The sequence below is a fragment of the Notolepis coatsorum genome, assembly GCF_963971535.1.
Source record: "Notolepis coatsorum genome assembly, chromosome: 18".
Lineage (NCBI taxonomy): Eukaryota > Metazoa > Chordata > Actinopteri > Aulopiformes > Paralepididae > Notolepis > Notolepis coatsorum.
This window is the reverse complement of record NC_140182.1, coordinates 50298651-50324632: the sequence shown is the minus strand read 5'-3', so window position 1 is coordinate 50324632 and position 25982 is coordinate 50298651. Positions and strand designations below refer to the sequence as shown.

Here is a 25982-nt window from a genome sequence, read left to right as displayed (position 1 = left end):
TGTTGAGCGAGAGCCTGATGAGCATCTACTTATTACTGTTCCAGACTTAGATTTGGTATCCATAGGTTTTTCCTGATTGTTACCATCTTCAGCCGGTTCAGATCGTTTTGTGACCTCTTTCATCCATTCCTCACATTTCCAGAAGAATAAATTCAGTGATTCAATTTTAGGCTCAAAATTCTTCTGATCATCTTCATATTCTTCCTCTGACATAAAACGACCCAGTTCAGTGTTGACTTGTGTCCAACTCGGGTTACACGTTCTTGTTTCCTAATTATATATAGAGCAGCGAGATTAACAAAGTTTATCCAGGGAAATAGAGAGAGGTCTAAAAACTGTCTGGCTCCACTCTCTCATCACTTGGCCTGACCACCGGTACAATCTGCGTTGTTTTCTTTCTAAACCAAAGCTGTCACCTTGCCGCAGCTGACAGTAATCAATGACATCACCATTATCCTGTCAAACTAAAAGTCCCTCGGCCTATCAGCCAAATATCACATAAGAAACAAACTAACAACAAAGAAATCATTCTTACCGATAGACATGGATTGTCTTAACATTTTAACTTCTGTAATAATAATATCCATCTATTTATCCTATGAAATACAGGGCCAAAATGCTTTTCTATTAACTGAAATTACTCTTAATTACCAGACTAGGCATTTAGGCACCTACACTAGTATTGTGATGATATCGTATCTGGGGCCTGTGGTGATTCCCACACGTAGTAATTGGTAGCTTGTAAAACGTTAGGTTATGACTATAACCAAGTTCTGTTAACACTAGTGGACGCTCTGCGTCTCATTGCATATATCTCGCTTCAGCATATATACACTGAATAAATTTCAAAAATGTACCTTTAAATGCCAGCATTCATCTGGCCACACCCCCATCCGCTTACCTATATAAGCAGGGGTGGTGCCACACACTCATCTCCTTCCCAACAAATTTCACCACAATGAAAAATCAAGGGCCGCAGCGGCGTCTAGACGCAGAGCGTCCACTAGTGTTAACAGAACTTGGTTATAGTCATAACCTAACGTTCTGTATCACACTAGCTCCCGCTCTGCGTCTCATTGCATAATAGGAGCTGAGCGGGAGCTAGAAGCTCGACAAATACACCCCGCTGAGGCCCCCCACAGCCATCAGATCAGGGAGGGCCGAGCCCCCCCGACCCACCCTAATGGAGGGCACCCCCCCTATTGGTGGCTTCGCGGGAGGGCGACGGACCCGACCGTGCGAAGAGGCACTCAAGCAACTCAACGCACAGGGTGAGCAGAGCGTGGCTTGACCCCACGACTACACACACGCACAACCCGCATGCCACCCAGGAACGAACGGAGGAAACAACCTCGTTACTGCCCCCAGAATCACGGGGTCAAGGGCAAACCCAACCCTGTGGCAAGGCCGTAGCAGCGGAGCGCGAAGGAAGACCCAGACCCACCAAAGGGACTGGACCCCCTGGAACGGGGGCCCGGAGAAGTCCATGATGCCAGCATCAAGACCCCACCAGGCGGGCACTTAGTGACCCCGCCCCCCACAGCGCCAGCGTATTCGGACAAAGGCCCCTCAGCCGAGCGGGCCCTGTCCCCCCAATAGTACACCGCCTGGCACACTGACCCTGCAGAACAGGCAGTCAGCATGGCCGTAAGCACACAAAAAAGGTTAACCAACGGAAGCAGGCAGCGCACCGGGGAAAAACCAGGCAACAGGCTGTTAACCCTAGCCTGGAGACTGCGGACGAGACAGGCGCCAGAGGGGACAGCTGAACACAGCCGCCCCGGCGGAAGGGGCGTATGCTGGCGTTGTTGCATGACCAAGCCTCCATTTAAAAAACCCCACCCAGAGGGGTTGAGGCAGAGAAGGCTGACACGATTGGCAGACGTCATGAACGTGCAGGGGCACCTTCAACCGGTGAACCCGGGAGTTGACACTGCTCCAACACACCAGGGAATCAACCACCTTGGTGTTACCCAATGCGGTGGTTGTTCCTATAACCCCTCAAGAAAAAACTCCAAAACACACCTGCGGGTATACACCGGCTATACCGCAGTACAAGTGTTTCAGTTTTCAAAAAAGGGTTAACCCAGGCCTACGGGTCGACGAAACATTACTTCGGACCGGGCCTGGCGATACGGGAAGCACAGGGTCACCAGAGGAGGTCAAAGACCACCCCAACAGGCCCCTCTTCGCCATGCGTGAGAGAGGAGCGAAAAAGAATGGAGAACCCGCCCCTAAGCACACCGTACTTGGTATTCCCAGGCGGTCTCCCAACCAAGTACTAACCAGGACCAACCTGTGTAGCGGCCGAGATCTGACGAGATCGAGCGTGTACAGGTTGGCATGGCCGTAAGCCATTACGACAGTGCTGAGTAAAAAACGTACCCAACCAGGGTCTCCATAGTGCTTAACCCTGTGACACCCGGACCAACCTGGCATTTTTCCCCCTGAAAAAAGCCCAAGTCCCTCAGGGTACCAGAACAGCAGATCTGCATCCCCGGCGGACAACGGGTTCAACTGATCCGGACCAGCGTGACCAGAACCAGTCCCGTGCCCTAACCACGCCGACATGCCTACTCCAGGAGAAAGGGCAGATATGCGTGTTGATCTTAACATGAAAAGAAGGCGCCACGGGAGCTCCAGTAGCTCACCACGTACCGCGAGCGCTATTTCGGCGCCGTGGACAACCGTGCTCGTCACGGATCTGGGGTTTAGCGAGTTCGAATCCCGGACTGCAGCCGTGCCTTTCCCAGAGTGTCTTCCCCCCCATCTGAACCCTTTCAGCCTGTTTCTGTCGGTCATCCTTGAACAGAATAAATGTGATAAACACATAAAAGAGCCAGGGGAATGGCCAAAGTTTAAAAAAAAAAAGAAAAGAAGGCGCCACCCAGACGTTCGGGCGAACCGCGCCCGGTGGCCCACCCCCAGGGCGTGAGACCCCTCTACATATGTTCAGATCAATTCCGTCATCATCCCCCAGACATGAACGAGAATCCGTCGATAACCAACCCAGGTCGTGGGATGTGGTCGTCGGAAGAGGAAAAACCTCCATCCCAGTTGCTTTATAAAAACGCCGTTTTAACCTCAAGCAACCAAGGCGTGCCAGTCAGTCGCCTGTTTACAGCGAGCTAGCACTATACGTGCGTCGGGACACACCCACATCAATGAACAGGCTATTTAGACCTGTCATTGAATCCCCAAGGCGCCCAGGGGAACGACAAGAGGGGTGTGACACTTCCTAACTCCAACTCTTTTTTAATAGAAAAGAAGGAAGCACCAACAGTATGTATCCCAGTCTACACAGCCGGGGGTAAAAAAAATTCACATTTTTACATCCCACCACCCTCCCATAGGAAGGAGACGGGAATCCCCAGAGAGACTTCCCACGCGAGCTGTACAGATTGAAAAGAATATATTGCACCTTGAGCCATGTAAAAAATTGGTTTTAGGGCTCTCCGGGGAAGAGGCACTGAACCCATACACACTCAATAATCGAATTGAATCGAATACATACACAATAGAATAGGACACCTTCTAGAGGGTCCACTCACCTTGACAATCTGAGGAGGAGGCTCTGTACTCTGAAGGAGGCTCCCTCACATGGAAGGAGGAGTCCGAACTCACAGAAGGCCCGAATAGGCGCTTGGTGAGGAGGAGCCCTGACCACCCCCCGAAAACAGATCCATCACATGGACCTGAACAGCACACGGAAGTCCTACCAACAGAGACGCGCACGGTGACGTCCCTATGGCGGGGGAATTTCTGCGGTGCACACGCCCAATATTCCAGGCCGTGGGACCAGGAAACTCCCCCCCCCCCCCCCCCCTCACCCCGTAACGTGCCGAACCGCAACGTGACAGGAACCTTGAAGGACAGGGGGTGTACCCCTGACCAACAGAAAAAAGGGGAAGAGGAAAGGTTACCAGTTCACCCCTTTACGACCCCACACCCATGATACGATGTAATGACAAAAAGAGAGTATGACACAGTCATAGTCAGCTCTATGAAGCGTTTGACAGCTTCACACAGCGCATGAGCTAACCTGCTATCTGATTTTTACTAAGGAAAAAACACAGAATAGAGAGGGCTCTCTAAGAGCCCCGGTCCAAACTTACACATGTGCTTCTGTGGCCAGTCCAACCCAGTTGTAGGTCACATGACACACACAACCCATCATCACCTACAAAAAATGGCAAAAACACTCTACAGAGGAACGCCGTTTTTCATAATGAGAGAATACATAATTCTCGATTAGTATCGGCCACAGGCCTTGCTAAGCACACACGAAAGCGACCAAACAATCTTTTTCTTTTAGGAAAATAAAGTTTCTCCAGCAGTCTTAGCACAACCTCAGCAATCAAGCTAAGGGTTACATCGCATCCCTACCACACAAAGACACAATGTAGTGCAACAACATGTCTGATAGGAGGATGAAAAAGTCCCCAGGGAACCGGGGGGAAACACAATCCTCCTACTTTACCCTTAATACGGCCAGTTAAAACAGGAAAACCTGTTAATATGTGAACACACTGTTCATTGTCATCACAGGCTGAGAAAAGAATATTCTTTACTCATTTGTCACTAAGCATAGCTTCATAGGTTAGTTACCTTAGTTGTGAGCAGTGATGCCACAGATTACTTGTAAAAGTAATCTGATTACTGATTACTGATTACTCCTTTAAAAAGTAATCTTAGTTACTTTACTGATTACTTGATTATCAGAGTAACTTAGTTACTTTGAAAGTAACTAGGTTACGAAGTCGTCGTCCCTGCTGCTGCCACAACATAAAATGTACTCAGTTTGAGTAAAATGTACTAATAGGGCATGTAGGCCTATCTTTCTGGACTCTTTTTGTATCACAAACCGTACTGTAATTGCAAATCTGGTATGTCATAAATGTATAGATGTAGCAGTACTGTCTATCTGTATGTCATGTATGTCATATATGTTACGATGAATTGAAAATGGGGGACCCTGATGTAAACAAGACGAAAGTCTTTCTCTGGTCTGCATCCCCTTAACAATTGTATTGAGCTGTACTGTACTGTACCCATTCTGCAATCTGTTAATAAAGTTTTCAATCAATCAATCAAACTATTAGAAAATTCAGAATGTTTCCTTTCAAAAGAGGCCAGACTCAGGTATGTGCTATAAATGGTTCAAGAATAGCTTTCAATTTACTTTGGGTATGCAATCAACAGGCGTTTTATGCAAAATTTGCAGGACTGAATGTATTTTTCAACAGGTCATTTGTAATTGTAACGGAATACATTTAAATAGAGTAACCCTACCAATCCTGGTGACGAGGGGTCATGAGACACTTTTGAAATGCACCCCAGAACACTGAGCCACTCAAATGCCCCCAAATGAATGCATGGACAGAGGGAGGGAGGAGACTGATGAAGATGATACACTCTTTTCTGGACACTTTTTGTATCACAAACAGTACTGTATTTGCAAATCTGGTATGTCATAAATGTATAGATGTAGCAGTACTGTCTATCTCTATGTCGTGTGTGTCGTTATGATGAATTGAAAATGGGGGACCCTGATGTAAACAAGACGAAAGTCTTTCTCTGGTCTGCATCCCCTTAACAATTGTATGTATTGAGCTGTACTGTACTGTACCCATTCTGCAATCTGTTAATAAACTTTTCAATCAATCAATCAATCTATAGATCTATAGATTTCACAAAAGATAAATGGTCAATAACACCACATGTAGGCTGATATGTAGCTGTACTGACAACCTACATACTGCAGTATGGTGTTCCATGTTCATGAAGTGCAATGCAAAAGATGTTTAACTCAAAGGTGGAACATACTGTTTGGCTGGTGCACCTCCGACGCTCCGAGTCCTGTAGAAGTCGATGGTCGTGCTGTGCTGTATATTCCATATGCGGTAGACAGTATTTTGTTTCCTCCGCAAAGTGAATGTTTTTTTCACCCGGCTTAGCTGACACAAACGTTAAGAGACTAGTGAACTTCCAGTGCAAGAAAGCGTTACCAGCGCGAGCGTCTCCCTGCTAGCTCGCAGTTTAGGTCAGCCTGATAATAACAATAACAGCCGCACCCACCAGCATGGATCAACACGCGAGGTTGCATGCTGTGACGTCACTGCCCAATACTAGGAAAAGCTCTCCAAACGTATATTTGACTGTCGAAAACAAAAGAAAATACTGCATTCCGCCTGCATTATGATGAGATAGTAACGAAATAGTAACGCACAGCCACTTGGACAAGTAACTGCAATCAGATTACTGGCTTGTAAAGATTAACGCGTTAGATTACTATTTTCGGGGAAAAGTAATCAGATTACAATAACGCGTTACTTAGTAACGCGTTAGTGGCATCACTGGTTGTGAGTACACGGTAGGGGTGGACGTATGGTCTAAAATTTATATCACGGTATAATTTGAAGCATAGACGGTAACGGTATATATCACGGTATCATCGTTTTTGATAAAAAATTTTTTTTTATTTTATATAATTTTTTTTTTTTTTATAAAATATATATATTATATAATTAGACTTGTACTTGTATTATCTGCGAGACATCGCCACCATGCAACAAGCTCCACTGTCTGTGTGTACTCTAGTAGCCTCCAGCTACGGCCAGGATTCTCCGGAGCTGCACCTGGACCTATACTCGAGTAGCCTCGAGCAGAGCTACGGCCAGGATTCTCCGGCGCTGCACCTGGACCCTATTGTATTGGTATAACGTTAGCAAGCCCTCAGCTCGAATACGCATCGAATCAGTGTTATAAGACATTGATATCAGGAGCTATCTGTAGCTACTGCATATATAACGTTAATACAACGCCTCAGTGAATTATTTAGTTCAATGGGACATTTCGTTTTGAACGGTGAACTAACTTGCGTTAACGTGAGCTAACAGGTAGCATACACGTCTCTAGTACTAGACTTTGTGGAGCGTTTGTTGATGTCAGGAGCTATCGGTAGCTGGCCGACTAGATACCGTTCGGTTAGACAATGCCCCATCATGTATTAAACTAAAAGTGAATAGTTGACTGGGTCATTTTGTAACGGTAGCTAAGCTAACGTTAGCTCAGGGAGACGCCGCCGTCCTCCCGACAGCTCCCGTGTCCCGTCCCACTAGACTACTAGACCCGTGTTTACATGCGTGCGGTAGGGGCTGGCACGCCCACTGCGCGAAGCCTCCTAAATAACTTTTTCCAGTTCGCACATATCTATTATCTATGACTAATTCTATCTATTTTTAGGGGCAAATGCGAGTGAAATAGTCGCGCTGTGGTTACATGACGTCATTGCTATTTTAGAGCTGCACTACCGGTTACACGGTATAGTCAAAATCCATACCGTAGAGCAAATTCATACCGTATACCGTTTATACCGTCCACCCCTAGTACACGGTACATATAAACACACATGATGTTTCTCACACAACAACCAGATCATTTTCACATCTGTAACAACAACCCGATTTGCACGGAGAAGCTAATTACCAGTGACAAGACAATTCACACAAAACTCGCGTTGTATCCTAAATGTATTGCAGCAACACACGTTTTTGGAAAACAGCGTTATTTACAAAACATGTAGAAGGTAAAGCCAGAAGACGTGTATAAGGTCTGGCCAAACCTTGTCCTACCCGGAGCGTAGATCAACGAAGTGCAGTCTCAAGGCCCCGTAGAAAACACAGCCGTCCTGTGTTGTTCGATCTGGGCAGCGTCGCCGCTCCAACCCGTCGCTACGGTCCCCTTTGTTGACGCAGGCTTTGCCGTCCTGGCCCAGGGCAGGCTCGACGAACATCCTCTGTCAAAGATGAGGTCGTAGTCAAGAGTGTTTAAAACATGTTATAATCAAAGCACGTTCAACAGAGTAGCATTAAGCTAACGGCCGCTCCAACCGTCGGTCGCTACTGCCCCTGCCCGCGAGACGCTGAGCGAACGGCGCACACGACCAGAGGGGAGCTCGCGGCGGCGCGCGAGGAGCCGGAGCTACCCCTCGCTGGGCCTTGGCCGATAGCAGCAAGCTAACGTTTCCTAGTGATCACAGCAAGCTAGCGCCGCAGCTAACAGCTGACTGGCTAACAGTAGGCCCAACATATGTAGGCCACGCAGTGATCACGGCAGGCTAACGCCGCAGCTAACAGCTGACTGGCTAACCGTAAGCTAAGCAGCTATCACCTGAACTTGTACACAATGATATAACACTCACCCAGACAGGCCGCCGTTCTGAAACCCTCCTCACTTTTTAAGAGAAAAGAGAAACAAGATGTCAACACAGCTTTACAACGGTGATTTTACCAACACCCGACGGAGCCAGCACAATACCCAAACTGGCCTGTGTAGCTGACTTGAACATAGATCTTCCGCTATCGAACATCTATGCCCATATCTCCTCGTGAAGGAATACTCTCATTTGGATATCGCTGCTGTCGGGACAAAACCTCATAACTCCAAAAACCCAACTTTTCAGCAGATGAAAAAAACTAACACAGATTTGAGGGTGAATAGAGTTAGGAGGTTTAGACAGATGATCGGTTTAATGCTTTCCCATTGTTTAAACTTTGTAAAACCCACACACACATATGGAGGATGATCTACGGAGTTGATTTATATAATAAAAAAAATTTAAAAAAATTTAGTTATGAGGTTTTGTCCCGACAGCAGCGATATGAAAGAAGGGGCTACACGGTGACAGAAGAGATATCCACTCGTCCAGAAAACACAGGGATCACCAGTGTTAATGGTCGCGGCCCACTAGTTAAAACTATAATGGGCTTCAGACCAAGGTCTTCTGTCGCCTAAAAGGCTGAACAAAGGACCCTAGCCTGGGGCCGGTTTTCATAAACATTGTCAATTAGCCCCCATAGCACTAACAGACAAGTGGAGCCTGCCAGCAAACAGTACTCACCCAACCTGAAACCCACCGCTTCTCACAACAGCGGCGCGTCCTACAGTTCAGCTGTGCCCTGAAAGGTTTCACCCCAACCAACACAGCAAGGAACTGCAGTTGAGAGGCATGCAGCGGCGTGCTCCCAATACGAAAACCGGTGGAGGATTTTAGAATGATCATCATCTTCCAGACATTCCAGTACGAAGACAATATCGCCGTATTTTCTCGAAAATAGTGAGAGAGAAAATAAAGATATGTTGTCAACGTATCTCCTTGTTCTTCCTTTCCTCAGAGTAAATATTTTTCTCCACGTCAAGTGGGCATATAGCAACACGTTGCTTGTGATGAAATTTGAGAAGGAGATGAGTGTGTGGCACCACCCCTGCTTATATAGGTAAGCGGATGGGGGTGTGGCCAGATGAATGCTGGCATTTAAAGGTACATTTTTTAAATGTATTCAGTGTATATATGCTGAAGCGAGATATATGCAATGAGACGCAGAGCAGGAGCTAGTGTGATACAGAACTATGCTTTCAGAGTAGGTTCCCCAACACTGGCTCTGATTAATACATTTATGTTATTTTGAAACAGTAGCCTTATGTTGTCATTATCAGGCCTTTCTGAGGCCATTGCATGGTAAAATCAACACTGCCGTGGCATGCCACTTGTGTCCCTTGTTTGGTAGTGAGAGAGTTGGTAACCTTATAAACACATTGCTTTCTATCATGTATCTACCTTCTGCCCTGGTGAAGGCCCTGCTGTGTCCTCCTCCCTTTGAGCGTGTGCTGGTATATTCTCCAAAGCTGGTTTCCTGTGTGAAACTGCTCATCAGGTTGTTGTCAGGTGCACAATTGCCTTGAAGCCAGTTTATTGCAACACAATACTGATACATTTTCAATAGTCTGATGCTGTACACTGCTGTACATTAATATAAAGCATGTGTCTGTCCCTAATTTGGGAATCTGGACTGTCTTTTTATGGTCCTCGATGCTGGGAGGAATCAGCAGCTGCTTATTCGCTGTATTTAAATACTCCTCTGCACACTTCTACTGACAGACATTAGAACATGGAACACATTAGCTATATTCACATTTTCTCCTCAGCAGTCAGTTTATTGTATTTTGACACTGCAACACCATTGTCTTCAGTTAAAGGTGCTGTAAGTGGTACTTTCTTTGTTAAAATAAGGGGTCTACATGTTCAAATAATAGCTCTACATTCCAATAGCAATCACTTATATATAGTGTGTTGGTTAGTAATGTATGTGGGTCTCCTAGTCCCTCCACTCTGCAATAAACAGAAAATGTATTCTCCAGTTCTCACTTTATATCCAATCAGGAGAGAGAACTCCATACTGCAAAAATGGTCTGACAAAAATAAGAAATACAAACTAAGAAATACAAACTAGTTTTAAGCAAAATGATGTGCTTGAAACAAGTCAAATAATCTGCCAGCTAATTTGCGGAGGGACTGGGAGACCTATGTTACTAAACACTCTATATCAGTGATGGCTGTCGGAGTGTGGAGCTACTTAACACTTCATTTAACAAAAAACATTCCACTTACAGCACCTCTAATGTGAGCGTCCTCACCCTGATGCCAGTTTCTGTTCTGCAAATGGCAGTGGCCAAGGCTTGAATGTCCAGCACTTCTCCCCTCTCAGTGCCAGTGATTCTCCCAAGGCACCTCTTCATGTTGTCTCAAATCATCTTGAACCTGTAACAAGATCAATGATAATAACTTAGTAACTTAACTTAATAAATTAGCCACTATAGCTAACGTCAACATATTTGCTAGATTTCTAGGCCAACGTTGTGTTGCCTGTGTTGTTTGTAATAAGCCACTAAACCTATACCCTTCTTCTTCTTTCGTGTAACGTCAGAGGTCCAACTCTGTATCTTGTAGCCATGCCCTTAACTCTGGTCCCACATCAAAGAGGCTGGCTTCCGAGGGTGGTTCCCCAACACTGGCTCTGATTAATAAATCTATGTTATTTTGAAACAGTAGCCTTATGTTGTCCTTATCAGGCCTTTCTGAGGCCATTGCATGGTTAAATCAATTAATTTTATTTTATGAAAATAATTGTCTCAACCCACACTGCAGTGGCACTTGTGTCCCTTGTTTGGTGTGAGATAGTTGTTAACCCTAAACACATTGCTTTCTATCATGTATCTACCTTCTGCCCTGGTGAAGGCCCTGCGGTGTCCTCCTCCCTTTGAGCGTGTGCTGGTATATTCTCCAAAGCTGGTTTCCTGTGTGAAACTGCTCATCCGGTTGTTGTCAGGTGCAAAATTGCCTTGAAGCCAGTTTATTGCAACACAATACTGATACATTTTCAATAGTCTGATGCTGTAAACTGCTGTACATTAATATAAAGCATGTGTCTGTCCCTACCATTTGGGAATCTGGACTGTCTTTTTATGGTCCTCCATGCTGGGAGGAATCAGCAGCTGCTTATTCGCTGTATTTAAATACTCCTCTGCACACTTCTACTGACAGACATTAGAACATGGAACACATTAGCTATATTCACATTTTCTCCTCAGCAATCAGTTTATTTGTATTTTGAGACTGCAACACCATTGTCTTCAGTTAAAGGTGCTGTAAGTGCATGGTACTTTCTTTGTTAAAATAAGGGGTCTACATGTTCAAATAATAGCTCTACATTCCAATAGCAATCACTAGTGTTTTGGTTAGTAATGTATGTGGCAATGTGGGTCTCCTAGTCCCTCCACTCTGCAATAAACAGAACATAGATTATCTGGTATCCAGTTCCCACTTTATCCAATCAGGAGAGAGAACTCCATACTGCAAAAATGGTCTGACAAAAATAAGAAATACAAACTAGTTTTAAGCAAAATTATGTGCTTGAAACAAGTCAAATAATCTGCCAGCTAATTTGCGGAGGGACTGGGACCCATGTTACTGACCAAACACTCTACTATGAGTGATGGCTGTCGGAGTGTGGAGGAGCTGTTTAGCAGCACTTAAAAACGTACAGCACCTTTAATGTGAGCGTCCTCACCCTGATGCCAGTTTCTGTTCTGCAGTGTCCAGGCTTGAATTTCCAGCACTTCTCCCCTCTCAGTGCCAGTGAATTGATTCTCCCAAGGCACCTCTTCAGTTGTTTCAAATAATATTGAACCTGTAACGAGATCAATGATAATAACTTGGATAAATTAAACTGGCCACCGTATCTAACTGGCTAGATAGGCGAACGTTGTGTTGCCTGTGTAATAAGCCACAATAAACCTACCTGAACTAAAACTTTCCCCAGCTCGTCTTTGTTTTTGGTGTCAGACATTTCTAAGTTAGATAACTTTCAACGTTAAGATGAACAAATAATATCGATATCTGAAAAGCGACTTTGACACAACTCGTTACCTTTCAACTAAACGACGTCTTTGATTTGGCGTCTTGTTGTCACGGTCCTTGTTGATCATAGCAAAGATGCAGAAAGAAATTGACAATTTGGGTGATTTGGGTGTGAAAACATAAAACATACTAAATATATATATATATTTTTTTTTTATTATGAAATTCGTCCATTCGTTCGCACAACACCGGTTCAATCAATTGGTGTCTGTTTACGGACCTCTCCGCCCAACCGCACAGAGGCAGCAGTGTGCTAACCTCGCCCAGTCTGACGAAAGTAGCAGAAGAAGATATAGTAGATAGGTTTGCTTCTAGCTAGCGAGCTACCTGAAAACACTGCAAGTATGTCAGCTGAAGAGGAAAACACAGCGACGACTGTTCCGTCCGTGCTCATTACAAGCTGTGACATTGCTTTTAAAGAAGAAGAGCTGATAAAGCGTAGGTTAAACAATGCTTGACAGCGTAATACATGTGCATGCAAGCAGGCGAACGTCGCTAGCTAGTTAGATAACACTCACCAGCTCAGCTGAATAACAAGGCGACAGCCTCTAACTACAGTTGATAAGTTAACCTAACTTTAGCAAATGTAGCCAACTGACGTGCGGTGTGCTACCATACAAATGCTAAATGTTGGTGCTTGCTTGATACTTTGATTATTAGATATTTGTTCGGTAAGTCAGCTGCTGCAACTTGTGTTAGCAAGGTTAAATGTAATGTGTCACTTCTGTCAATTTCTGTTTTCAGATATCCTAAACACAAAAACGTTGCCAGAGCCCTCCAGACAGGAAGAAATTGTGGTTTGGTATCCATGGACCATCAACAACAAATATTACACTGCAGACGTCAGTCTGTGCGTAGTGCCGAACACGTTCCAGATGACTTCAGAGATTGCCCAGTCCATGCAGGCTTTCATAGCTTATTTTGACAGCACAGTGGTAGGTGCCCAATTCAGGGATTCTACATGACGTCATGGTTTCAATAGTCGTTCCGTGTTACATTGTTTCTGTATGTGTGTGGTGTCTACAGAAGGATGGCTTGGAGAGGTTGTCTCCCTGGATAGCTGTGGTGGAGGATCTCGCTCCAGAGGTGCTCATTCTAGTGTGTGACCGGGTCTCTGAATGCGGTGAGTGGTACATGCCACCTATTGTTTACCAATAACTGTGTGCACTATATGTGAGGTACTGTGGTTGTTAGACCATGTGTGTCTTGTCATACCGTGTGGAACTTTATGATTTGTTGGTATGCCTTCACACTCCCACACAGAGTTGGACGATGTTCCATTGTCAAACCTCTCCGCCCCGAACAGGAAGTAAACTAACCAAAAATGTGTTGAAAAAAGTTAAATAATTAAATTTCACGGCATCTGTGCAGCCTTGTTTATTCACTGTGTCCATTTAAACGACGATGAACACAGCCATGAAGGTATGGTTTTCTTACACAGAAAAATACATGGAACTTATAGTCTGTTTACTTTTCTGATAACTACATCACTGCATAACTCATTCATGTTCAGACAAGCTTAATCTTTGGTTATTAGTGATGCTCTGTCTGTATACACCCAATTCAACATTATAGCCGCATTTTATTTCAAAATAATTTGTTGCACCATTGTCACCCAGAGACGTTCCTGTACATTCATTGTAATTGTTCAGTGTTTTGTGTGACTAGGACCTGCACCCTTGCTGGTTCCAGAAGAATTTACTCTATGGCTGTAAAGTCTGATGAAATGTAACATTAGCCACACTAATTTTACAATGCAACATAAAACTCATGTGTCTTTCAGATCATACCGCAATTGTATAGGTATGCTACTAAATCAGAAAACTGATTAACAATGTCAACAGACAAGGTTGAAGCCATAAAAAAACAATGTTGCTATGCTGATTTTGAATACAATTATGTATATGCTACTGCTTTGTGATCTTGGATACCTGTGGGTTTCTATGTTGTATGGTCAAATTATTGTGCTTAATCCTTAAAGGTGCTGTAAGCGGTAGGGATGCACCGAATGGGAAATTCTTGGCCGAATGCCGAAAGGCCGAAAATGATTCACAGAATAGAATTTTTTTTTACCAATGTTGTTCAGCTACCTGATTATGGAAAAATATATGATTATGGCAAAACTTAACTTAAAATAATAAATAATCACTATTATGGGTCTTTTTGTATCACAAACAGTACTGTATTTGCAAATCTGGTATGTCATAAATGTATAGATGTAGCAGTACTGTCTATCTGTATGTCATGTATGTCATATATGTCCTGATGAATTGAAAATGGGGGACCCTGATGTAAACAAGACGAAAGTCTTTCTCTGGTCTGCATCCCCTTAACAATTGTGTGTATTGAGCTGTACTGTATTGTACCCATTCTGCAATCTGTTAATAAAGTTTTCAATCAGAGAGAGAGAGAGAGGCGGACATCTGTGCTCTACTGAGCGCACCTTTCTAGTCCCCAGATGAACGCGCTCTCTTGACTTTGGCACAGTAGACGCGCGACAGACAGCGTCAATGTGAGAAACACAATCCCTCCCCCTCTCGCTCTGAATAATATGCATATTAGATCACTCAGTGATTAACCGCGACGGGCATATAGTAAATAAGGATAAAGCATGTTAACACTTTGAGTGCCACTCACGAGATTTCTCTGGTTTTTAATAGTGACGTAGAATGCCACTCACGAGATTTCTCTGGATTTTTTTTTTTTTTTCGATCTGAAAAATTATTGCATCACCCGAGCCTACCCGAGTATAGCCGAGGGGCGCCGGCGATCACTGTGGAAAAAAGCGCCCCCTGTCGTCTCCCAGATGACATAAGTGATTTTGGAATGGACTCAATGAAAATGAATGGGGGAAAAAATCCGGTACTCCACATTTTCCAGTTCACTGATCCAGCCGGGGTTACCAGAGTTCATTCTGGAGCCTCAGATCCCCGCGGATCATGGAGTTCTACTGTATCGCGTTGGATCCATACACGTATCGATTTTTTCGAATGGTAATCAGGAATTGGAATATACCAGTTGGATACCATCTGATGTCAGGTAAGGACTCTATGTTATCAGTGGTAGGATAATCAGAGTAAGTTTGATGAAGTTATAAGCTGTTTTGTGAAATGTCTTCTTTCGGTTTCACTGTAAAAGTCCGTGAGGAAATCAACGGAGCGATTATCAGTGCGCGGCCGTAATGTGCTTGCGTGCACGTATAATATTGATCATCTAGCGTTTATTTGAAAACGATTCATAAAAAGGCCGACGAATATCAACGTTGTGGAATATTCCACTAAAAGACGATTTTCATAGAATGCTCCAGAATGAGCTGTTTTTTATATCAAAACGGGGGCTTTTCTAACTGCTCTGAAACGGAAACGACGCGATAAAAAAACAATCTGCCTTCACAGCACTGACTGGAAAATAGTCTTTGATAATGCGATGGGCAGATTAGACACATAGCCATAATTTAAAACATAGATTAGGCGATATTAACGTTAACATTGGCGCCGATGGTGGCATTCAAGCGGTAAAACGGAAAACCAGGCGTGGCGCTCAAAGTGTTAAAGACGCATTTATTGGACTTGTTGCGCGCAGAGTTTACATAGAAACAGCGCGACTCCCGAGTCCCAAGAGGAGGACTGAAGAGCTCACAGCGCGCATGTAATGACTGAATCCGCGTTTTGATGACATCATCACAACAACACGCGTTAGGTTACAGGTTGTTTCGGTGATATATTTTCGGTGAAAAAACTCTTTAGGCCGAAAGCCGAAAGGCCATTTTCGGCCGAAAACTTTCGGTGGCCGAAATTTCGGTGCATCCCTAGTAAGCGGTATTGTTTTGTTCAAATAAGTATTAAATAGCTCAAGTTTCTTTAATAGTTGTCATACAGAAGTACAGAATACTTTCATACAAAATGCTTCTTACTGTTACGCTCCAGAGACTGTGCTAGACAAGATAGTATCAAATAATATAGTATAGCATGTAATTTAGAAGAAGAAAATGAGGTCACAGTGTTCGGTATAGACATATGTACAATGTTCTGAGTTACCATATAATATACAATACTATGTTGATGTATGTTTGGTCAGTAACATGGGTCTCCTAGTCCCCCCGCTCTGCAGTAAACATAATTATTTTTCTTTTATCCTATCCTCTCAATCCTAGATATTCTCTCCTGATTGGATAAAGTGGGAACGGAATACCAGACAATTTATTTTCTGTTTACTGCAGAGCGGAGGGACTGGGAGACCAGACAATCTATATCGGTGATGGCTGTCGGAATGTAGAGCTATTATTTTAACATGTAGACTACTTATTTTCACACAAGAAATACCACTTCCAGCTCCTTTAATTATTTTTCCAGAACTCTGTTGTACCGTTTTTCACTTTCACTTCCAAATTTTGTTGCAGGGGTAACCAGATATGAAGCACAGCAGTGGTGCCTCGCTCACGCCTTTGAGCTGGTGGAGCTTAACCCTCAAGACTTGCCAGATGAGGATGGTGAGTTCGGGGATGGCAAGCATAACACATAGTTATAGATGTTATAATAACATTGTAATAACATGTAAGTTGTTCCATTCATGCAGTCACTGTCTGATGTTCTGTCCTTGCCCCAATTTTCCCGCCATGGATGTGGCTGTCCTTCCCGTGCCTGTGTAGAGTAATAATAATAACTTTATTTGTATAGCACTTTTCATACAGAAATTGCAGTTCAAAGTGCTTCACAGCAGTAAAAAATACAGGCATAAGCAAGCATAAAAAAGATAGAGGTAGCAAGGTAAGGTAAATCAGTTTTTCACATTAGGATCTAGCATCCCAATAGGCCTCTCTGTTTACGGTTTCATTCACTAATAAAAAGAATAAAATAGAATAGACGAGTAAAAACGTGCGGTTTGATTCAGTTTAAAAATAGGCAATACTAAAAATTATAAAAATAGAATAGACAGAGTAAAAAGTGTCATAAAATAGTTCAATAAAAATATACAATAACATTTACAAAAGAGCAGTGCATCGCTCATAACACTTAATAGAACAACAGAGAAGTGCATCGCTCTTAACACTTAATAGAACAACAGAGCTTGTTCTATTAACACTTTTAACATGTTTCTTTACAAAGTTCAGGTTTAAATTACATCAGAGCAGCGCTCTTAACTAAATTACAGTGCATAAGAGGTAGTGAGATAAGAATTTGCATAGAACTGACACATGAATTTGATAGGAAATGTATAAAAGTAGGCAGAATAAGAATAGTGCAGGTAAAGTACAATTTGTGTCAGGATATCCCTGATGTTTCATTTAAATGCCTGAGCAATGAGATAGGTTTTAAGCTGTCTTTTGAAGATATCTAGCAAGTTGGCTTCCCTGATGTTTTTGGGTAGTTTGTTCCATAGTTTTGGGGCGTAGTTGATAAAGGCTGGATCACAGATCCTCTTTTGACTGTTTCTGGGAGCCTCTAGTAGTCCAGCAGCTGATGATCGCAGTGTTCTTGCTGGCCTGTAATTTATTAGTGTTGGCGATGTAGCTAGTCCATTTAGAGCTTTATATGTAAGGAGAAGGACCTTGAAGTCAATTCTAAATGTTCAGGAAGCCAGTGTAAAGCAGCCAAGACTGGACTAATGTGCTCTCTCCTTTTGGTTCTGGTTAGCAGTCGGGCTGCAGAGTTTTGGAAAAAAAATTCAAATACCCACGCATGTACCACAGACTTGAGGATAAAAACAAATATATATATATATACATAGACCTGAGGAAGCAGAAGCGAAACGCGTTGTGCAATAAAAAAAAGCAAAAACCAGTCCTGAGGAGTGTGCGGTCCCTTCTTTTGAAGGTATTCTTCTTTTAGTTTTATACATGTATAATATGTATGTATAATATATATATTTATTTTTTTGCAACTCCTTACCAAGAAGTGAGGACATTTCTTAAACCACTACATAAGCAGAGTAGGTGGGCAAGTCGGGCACAGCAAGAACATAGAGAAGTGTCAATACTACGTTGCTGTCTGTTGTGTGTTTCCCCCATTCACCCTCTCTCCCCATTCACCCTCTCTCGCTCTCTTTCACTGGTATATTTCCCTCTCTCTCCGGTATATTTTCCAGATGACTTCCCAGAGTCCACAGGAGTCAAGAGAATCGTCCAGGCTCTCAATGCCAATGTATGGTCTAGTGTAGAGATGAAAGATGGTGAGATGACATTACATACCCATACCATCCTATGTCGCACCTCCTTACACAGTGCTTACTCTTAACCGTAGTATTGACTGAAGAGGTTTCCTCGGTTCAGCGTCTCCTCTCCTCGTCTCCTAGAGCACAGTCAGGGCTTTGGGCTGATGAGCAGCCTGGTGGCCTCCAGACACAACAACCCCCGCAGTAGCCAAGACCCACCGGTTAGTAGCAGTTTTTTAGTTTGCTAATTTGCCAATTTATTAACGTATTTATCTTTACGGAGCATGTTTTCATTGGATCAGTTCTGTGATAAGTCTTCCAGTTTAAACAAAATAACTGTCAACTCTGATGTCTTCAGATTATAATGGGTGCTGACTCCAAAAATCACAGAAATAATACATTTAATTAAGTCATCAGCACTTTGTTAGATTCTGATCAATCTGGCCAGTATCACGTCTTCTTGTGTTATCCTCTCTCTCCATCCAATTCCTCTGCGTTGTGTAATTTTAATGATCCTGACGTCTCAGATCCTGGCTGATACAATCCTTATCTCTCCCCGTTAGTGCGATCCGCAAAGCATAATAATTCTCCACCTTCGTAAGAATTCGACACTTTGACACAGCGTAATACCTTATAAGGAGAAGCGTTGTTTATTGATATAAACAGAAGCCTCAGCTCAGATGTTAACAGATTGTATTGTCCTTGAAAAGTCTATTCTAATGATCTTTCGGTGTGTTCAGTCTATCGTCCTCCTGCTATTCAGTCCAATGGTGGTCAGGCCTGGTCTTTAGCCTAAACCCTCCTCGCGTTAGCCGAAGCTAATGATGATGTGTCATTCCCCCCCCCCCCCCCCCCCCCTCTCCGTGATGAGAGGAGAGAGTCTCTTCTGGTTTCTTCCCTCTTAGTCTCAGTCAGATTTTAGTCTGCCCTACCCGGAACCACTGTCAGCTTTATAGGATCTTCGTCATAGCAACGACGGCCCACCCCTTTCTGGTTGTCATGTGCCACGCTGTCATGACAACTGCTAATAACCTTTCACACATTTCAAAACGTTTCATTACTGTTTCATTAAGATGAACCTCTCTCCGCCCTGCTCTCTGGGCCCAGACTCGCTCTTATCAACTTGTTGTGTCTTAGATCGGAATTCAAAACATTCTGCTCTGCTAACGCGGCCTGTGCCTGTGAAACCGCTGGTCCACCACCGTCTATATCATCCTGTGATGATAATGGTATTACCCTCTTAAAGCGTCTCTTTATATCAGTTTATAAACCAAATATACATTGAAAAACCACCAATTTCCCTCAACTTGCAACTAGGCCTGCCGCGATAAGCAATAAATCGATTAATTGCTGCGATAATTAAAATGAATGCAATGATTTTGACGGGCGCGATTAATTGCTATTTGCGCGTTTGTTTTAATGAGGCGGAACCAGTGCCCCTTCAGTCACTGTCCGTGTTGGGAGGCGGGCCGCTGACGTTACTAGAGTACAGCACGGGAGCTCCGTGGGGCAACGCCACATAGACATTTCTCAATAGTGTTGCTCCTTTTAACCAAGTAGCATTATTTGTAGTGTAACGTTAGCTATTTTTAGACCCAAGTAGTTACTCGCTACTGCCCGGAGAAACTGGACTGCTAAATAAAGATGAAAGATAGAGCTTTGATTCTCATTCCATGCTAACAACATTAGCTAAATATCTACCAAACGAAATACAACGTATAGCATAGCTACAAGTACAACACAGAATAACGTTAATACAATTACATGCATCATTGTTTACAATGAACGGGTGGGGCTAGTCAAAGGACTGGACACGGGGACAAGTTAAACATGAATTAATTTATTATAACACTCCGGTAGTTTCGAGTCGTGCTGCAGTGCTTACGCACCACAGCTATTCTATTACTGCTTTGACGCTTCCTCCTCATCGTTGATTGCCTGTAGTAGCTGCATCTAACGTTAGTAGCTAACGTTAAAACTAACCGAAAGGTAGTTGTTCACCAACAATTTGTTTTATCATTAGCTCAAAAACAGAACCGACGAGACATGTTGTCGGCTCATAGTTTCTGCTTAGGATAATAACAACAATACTTCCGGTCCGGTCGGTGGGCTTCAAAATAAAAGTCAAACACCGGAAAAGACGGAGCGGTGGGCTTCAAAATAAAAGTTTGGGGAAATAAATTTCTCAAAAAAAATTCTATAACCGGTCGCAATATTATCGCTTATCGCGATATTTTCGGGGGCAATTAATCGCCCAGCAAAATGTGTTATCGTGGCAGGCCTACTTGCAACTAAGTCTGTAATACTACATGATGCACAGGAGGAAACGCAGACACATTTCAGCCCTAGGATTTCCTCTTGAGACATTTGTGGGTGTGACCCCTATTAACACATTGAGTGCCAACGACGATAAATGTCGTTGTTGGCCGCCATGCGTTGAGTGCCAATGATGAGAAATCTCGTTATTTAATCGTTATTTCTTTTATTAGCGATATCTATACATTTTTCATCAATCCAGCCTCACGTTATCATTGGGACTGTCTCTGAGCTCGAAAAGGGCAAATACCGCCCCCTATCGTCTCCCGGATGGTATTGCACCCATTGGAATGGACTCAATGAAAATGCATGGGGGGAAAAAACTCCGGATTCCACATTTTACTTCTCAGGCATTTAACCTGAGACTATTGCATTCATTGAGGGGACTGTAAGCAGCGTGGATTATGTGTTTCGAGGTTGGATCGTTGGATCAATAAACGCGATCGATATTTGGAATGGCGATCAGGAATTGGAATAATCTTTTTATAGAACATCTGATCTGAGGTAAGGAATCTATTTGACCAGTCTTGGGGTAATCAGATGTGTGTGGCTGTGTGTGCGTGTATGACGTTAGCGCTGACCAGGTCATGGATAATCGATTTTTCAGCCCGCTTCTCTAGCGTGCATAAGTACACATATACTATCGATAATCTAGCGTTTATTTGAAAACGATTCATAAATAGGCAGAAAAATAACATGTTTTGTGTATTCCAGTAAATGGCTATTTCCGTGGATTTTTCTGGAATCACTAGAAATATTCAACACTATACTCATATTCAAAACGGTATAAAACGGAAATGTACTGATGAAAAAAACAATCCGCTTCGTACATGTTGACTGCAAGCAAGTCATTGATAAGCGACTGGCGTATTAGACACAGCCATAATTTAAGATATAGTTTATGCGTTCGCAAATGTGCTCGCCCTCTCATTGACTAGAGTGGGGGCACTCAAGCGATAAATAGCGCACCCCCTGCTGGCAATCAAAGTGTTAACACATTGACCGCCAGCAGCAGGGGGCGCTGATACCCCATTCATCGCCAGGTCTTTATTCTATGGATATAGTTTTAGACTGTGACATTTGCGAGTGCTTAAAATATATCTTATATTATATCTATGGGTCTAATAAAGCCGTCGAGTCTCAGTGAGTTGCTTCTAGTCAACATGCCCGAGACGGATAGTTTTTTCATCCGTACATTTCCGTTTTATACCGTTTTGAATAGAGTATGGTTTGGGTGTTTTTCAGTAATTCCAGGAAAAAGACGAGAAAAAGGCATTTTACTGTAATCCAGTCATCACGTTGTAATTTTTCGGCTGATTATCTAATCATCCTGAAATCAACGCTAGATTATCAGTATTATGTCTCCTCATCCATACATGAAATGACCGTCGTAGCGGGGCGCCCCCCCCTTCCTCCTATCCCAACGGTAAACAGCCATACACTGTCCACACAGATAGCTGTGATCGGGGTAGAAATAAATGTCAGATCAACGATCAAATTTATATATAATATTCTTACCTTGTATCTGATGTAATGCAAAAGAGATAATCCAAATATCTGATTGCAATTCCAAATAATGCTTGTGGAGGTCTGTACCACACTACCGACCGTTTCACAATGACGGGCGGAGTTACTGTTCAATGCCATCGTTGTATAGAACTGGCTCGCCCGAGTATTTAAACCCCGCCCGCCCGGCTCAGATCGCCTCCTAAAACACAACAGCCCATTTTCAATGAGATGCAATAGCTCCGCCTGGCAGTAGAGGGCGGTGTTGACCGTCTGCCAGCTCAGACAGGCTCTGAAGGGGATACCAGAGGCTGCAGCTATGAATTATGAATAGATATAGCGATTAAACGAAATAACGATCCCAAAAACGAGTAACTTGTTTCTGGCGCACATTGTGTTAAGCAGGAACTTATTTTGCGTGTGTTTGGCAAGTGCTGACGACTTCTTGTTTGCTATAGTCTTCCAGTTTGCCAGTAGAGGGCGCAAATGACGGTGAGGAGGTCAAGGGCACAGAGACCGGTGGCAACACGGACACACAGGTGGACGCAGTAGTCGGTGAGTGATTAATGTAACAGTTTGTTAAACAGAAATCCCCCCAAAACTATGCAATGAAAACAGAAATAAACCTTGTTGTTGTCATGTTGTTTTTCCCTACAACATGGACATCTTCCTGACTGCAGGTATTATGACAAATGATTTAAGTAGCAATAAGTTAGCCGTTTTCTTCTCAGATCCAATGATGGACTTGGACATCCAGGAGCTAGCCAATCTCACTGCCGGAGATGCCGATGTGGAGAACTTTGAACGCCTCTTCACCAAATTAAAGGAGATGAAAGGTAATCTGTGAACAAGGACACTTTGTCGTCTTTTCATCTTACTGGGGCGACAGTGGCTCGGAAGGTAGAGCAGTTGTCTGGTAATCCGGATGTTCCCGGTTCAATTCCTGCTCCTCCTGGGCAGCGTGTCGAAGTGTCCTTGACCCCTAATTGCTCCCAATGAGCAGGTTGGCACCTTGCATGGTTGCCTCTGCCGTCGGTGTGTGAACGTGTGAGTGAATAGGTAAAATGTGAGGAGCAAATTGTATAGCGCTTTATAAAGCGCTATATAAATGCAACCATTTACTGGATCACTGGCATCAGGACACTCTGTACTGATTATCTCGAGACATGAGTTTTGTAGAGTAGGTGACACTCTTTTGTTGTTTAACATGGAGACCTTTCTGTAATTTTTCTTAACCTGCAGACAAAGCCTCTTCATTACCCCATGAGCAGAGGAAAGTTCACGCAGAAAAGGTAGGCAACCTTATTTTTCCTCTGGCCACAAGACAAGTGATTTTGAGTATTTATTGGACCTGCTAATTATTCAAAAAGAAATTACAGAATGTGCTAGAGCTAGTGGATAGAAACTCGGAAATCAAAGTGAAGGGACTTGATTTGCTGCATCTTCAACATATAGATGCATGTTCAATATATATATATATATAATAATAAAAAATACATAATAGTACATAATACATAGATATAAACATTTATTATATCTCAATAATTTTTGTCCAATGACCCTAAACTCTTAAAGGAACACGCCAACATCATGGGAAATATGCTTAGTCTTCTCCAGTCACACAAGAAGATGGATACCAATTTCCTCTGTGCATTCAGTAGAAAGCTATCCAGATACAGACCAGCTAGCCTAGCTGTTGGAGGAGGACATTGGTATCCATCTTCTTGTCTGACTTTGGAGAAGACGGTAAGCCTCATTTCCCATAATGCTGACGTGTAATCGCCTGATACTGAAAGTTTAGGTGTTGGCAGTGGAAAAGTGGTATGGGTGCATCCATGGCATTATGGATAAAAGCATACATCAAAATGTCAGATGCAATAGTACTATTAATACTGGTAAACAAGAACCCTCTTTATGCATCTTGAGATGATGGCATATGTAATAATTTGATTTACATGAAGCTAACATTAGCTACATGAAGTGTTGCAGAGCCAATTCTAAGAGAATAGTCAAAGACTAGCCACCCAAACAACTGCCTCTTGCAAGCATTACCGGAGTATGTGGACTCTATGTAACACACGCATCCATTCTACATTCATAGCCCACAACATCCACATCAACATTCACCTTTAACCCTTTCCCCGCCAATAACGTCATACAATGGGTTTCAAGTTCATGCGAATTCTGCCAATAACGGCGTACGACGTGATTCTGATCATAATTTCGCCATGGTATTCATATTTCACTCACGGAGCCTTGTCGGAAGGCACTGAAAGCTACCAAAGGTGTCGTCATTGGGAGCCAACGAGCTGTTCTGAGGAGCTGCGGTCACTCCTCCCTGGCTGCACTTTTCTTTTTTAGTTGGAATGAATTTGAGGACTTGGCGGCGCTACATGTGGGGAGAAGAAGCACCGCGCAGGAGGATCATGTGGTTTTTGTTTTTAAACCTTTATTGAGCCAGCACAACTCTGCAACGCTTCAATACTGCCACCTGGTGGCTGATCGCGAGTTGCAACCGGAAGTGGATCTCTTGTGATCCCAGTGAGTCTCCCTATTCCGTCCGGCCACTCGTTTATCGACGCGGGACTCGATACACACACTGTGGACTTGCCATAACTCAATAATCTACATGATTTGGGCGTGTATTCGTAATATACAAACCGGAAATGGATCGCCTAGATCCCCACCACATAACTGGGATCTTGTTTGCTCCACTCTCATCGCCCAACGGTACGAGGAGACTGACGTGAGTTTCAGCGTTTTTGTTTATCATTTTCTATATAAACTGCTCTGATCAATATATCACCCATACTACATGAAGCATCTAACGACTATCACAGAATTATAAACGACCCCCCCCCCCCCCCGGTCACCCGCGCATGATCAGTCATACCGTTTAGGACCATGTACAGTTGACATTTTTAATATAGCGTCGATCGGTATCAAACTGCATTTGATGATCTAATATATGCATTTGTGCCTATATCTCACGTTCTGGGAAATACTGCAGAATACGATAAAAACATTTATACTCTAGACGGTATTTTCGTATGAATGTGTGAATGAAAAAGTAAAACGTTCCTACATCCTGAACGATAGATACTCTATGTTGAATGGGCCATAGTAATGTCAATTTAGCAATACAATTAAAAAGTTATAGCCCTGCAAAGAAGGTGAACATCTCCATAGACTTACAGTGCTGGCAGAGATCAAACAGCGATGGATATAAGCGTGGCAGAGAATGGGTTAATATTCAGTTTAACTTTAAACACTACACCATATTGTATATATTTATTCTTAAGATTTGCACTACCTATTCTACTTCATTTTTGCATTTTGTATAGTGTTTCTGTATGAAGCACAATCTCAGGAGGGTCATACAGAACCAAGCATTTCACTAATGTACATGTACCTTATGTGACAAATAAAACAACTTTAAATGTACTTCTCAGGTAGCCAAAGCATTCTGGATGGCCATTGGTGGAGATGAAGATGAGATAGAAGGTTTGTCATCGGGGGAGGAAAGCTAAACAACAGTAACCAACCAGTGACTGAGTCATCCTTCCTCCTGGTCCATGATACCTACCAAGAACCAGCACCCTTTGACCTGCTCCAGCTGGGGAGTGCAGAGAGACTGCAAGACGGCACTGTAGGCATAGTGATATTCATGACCCTTCGGTTTCCATCCGATATTATGCAACGCTGCAGTATAAAAAAGCAGTTGGATTTCCTTGTGGGGGGGGGGGGGGAA

General features: G+C 43.3%; 2 protein-coding genes across 2 annotated transcripts in view; one reads left to right on the top strand and one right to left on the bottom strand.

Annotated features, from left to right (window-relative positions):
• iqch (IQ motif containing H) overlaps positions 1-12188 on the bottom strand; it is a gene marked incomplete at both ends in the record, with an annotated part of 87418 nt that extends 75230 nt beyond the window's left edge. The window contains 4 exon segments of the mRNA XM_084335202.1: positions 9809-9930; positions 10477-10578; positions 10580-10600; positions 12141-12188. Of these exon segments, the coding sequence (XP_084191328.1) occupies positions 9809-9930; positions 10477-10578; positions 10580-10600; positions 12141-12188 (293 nt within the window).
• A 362-nt stretch (positions 12189-12550) lies between these two features.
• Positions 12551-25979, top strand: aagab (alpha and gamma adaptin binding protein). Its single transcript, XM_084334676.1, has 10 exons — positions 12551-12697; positions 13004-13194; positions 13286-13382; positions 16659-16748; positions 18344-18427; positions 18551-18630; positions 22690-22786; positions 22963-23067; positions 23474-23523; positions 25684-25979. The coding sequence occupies exons 1-10, from the start codon at positions 12604-12606 to the stop codon at positions 25759-25761; spliced, it is 966 nt and encodes a 321-aa protein (XP_084190802.1). The 5' UTR covers positions 12551-12603; the 3' UTR covers positions 25762-25979.
• The last annotated feature ends 3 nt before the right edge of the window (positions 25980-25982 follow it).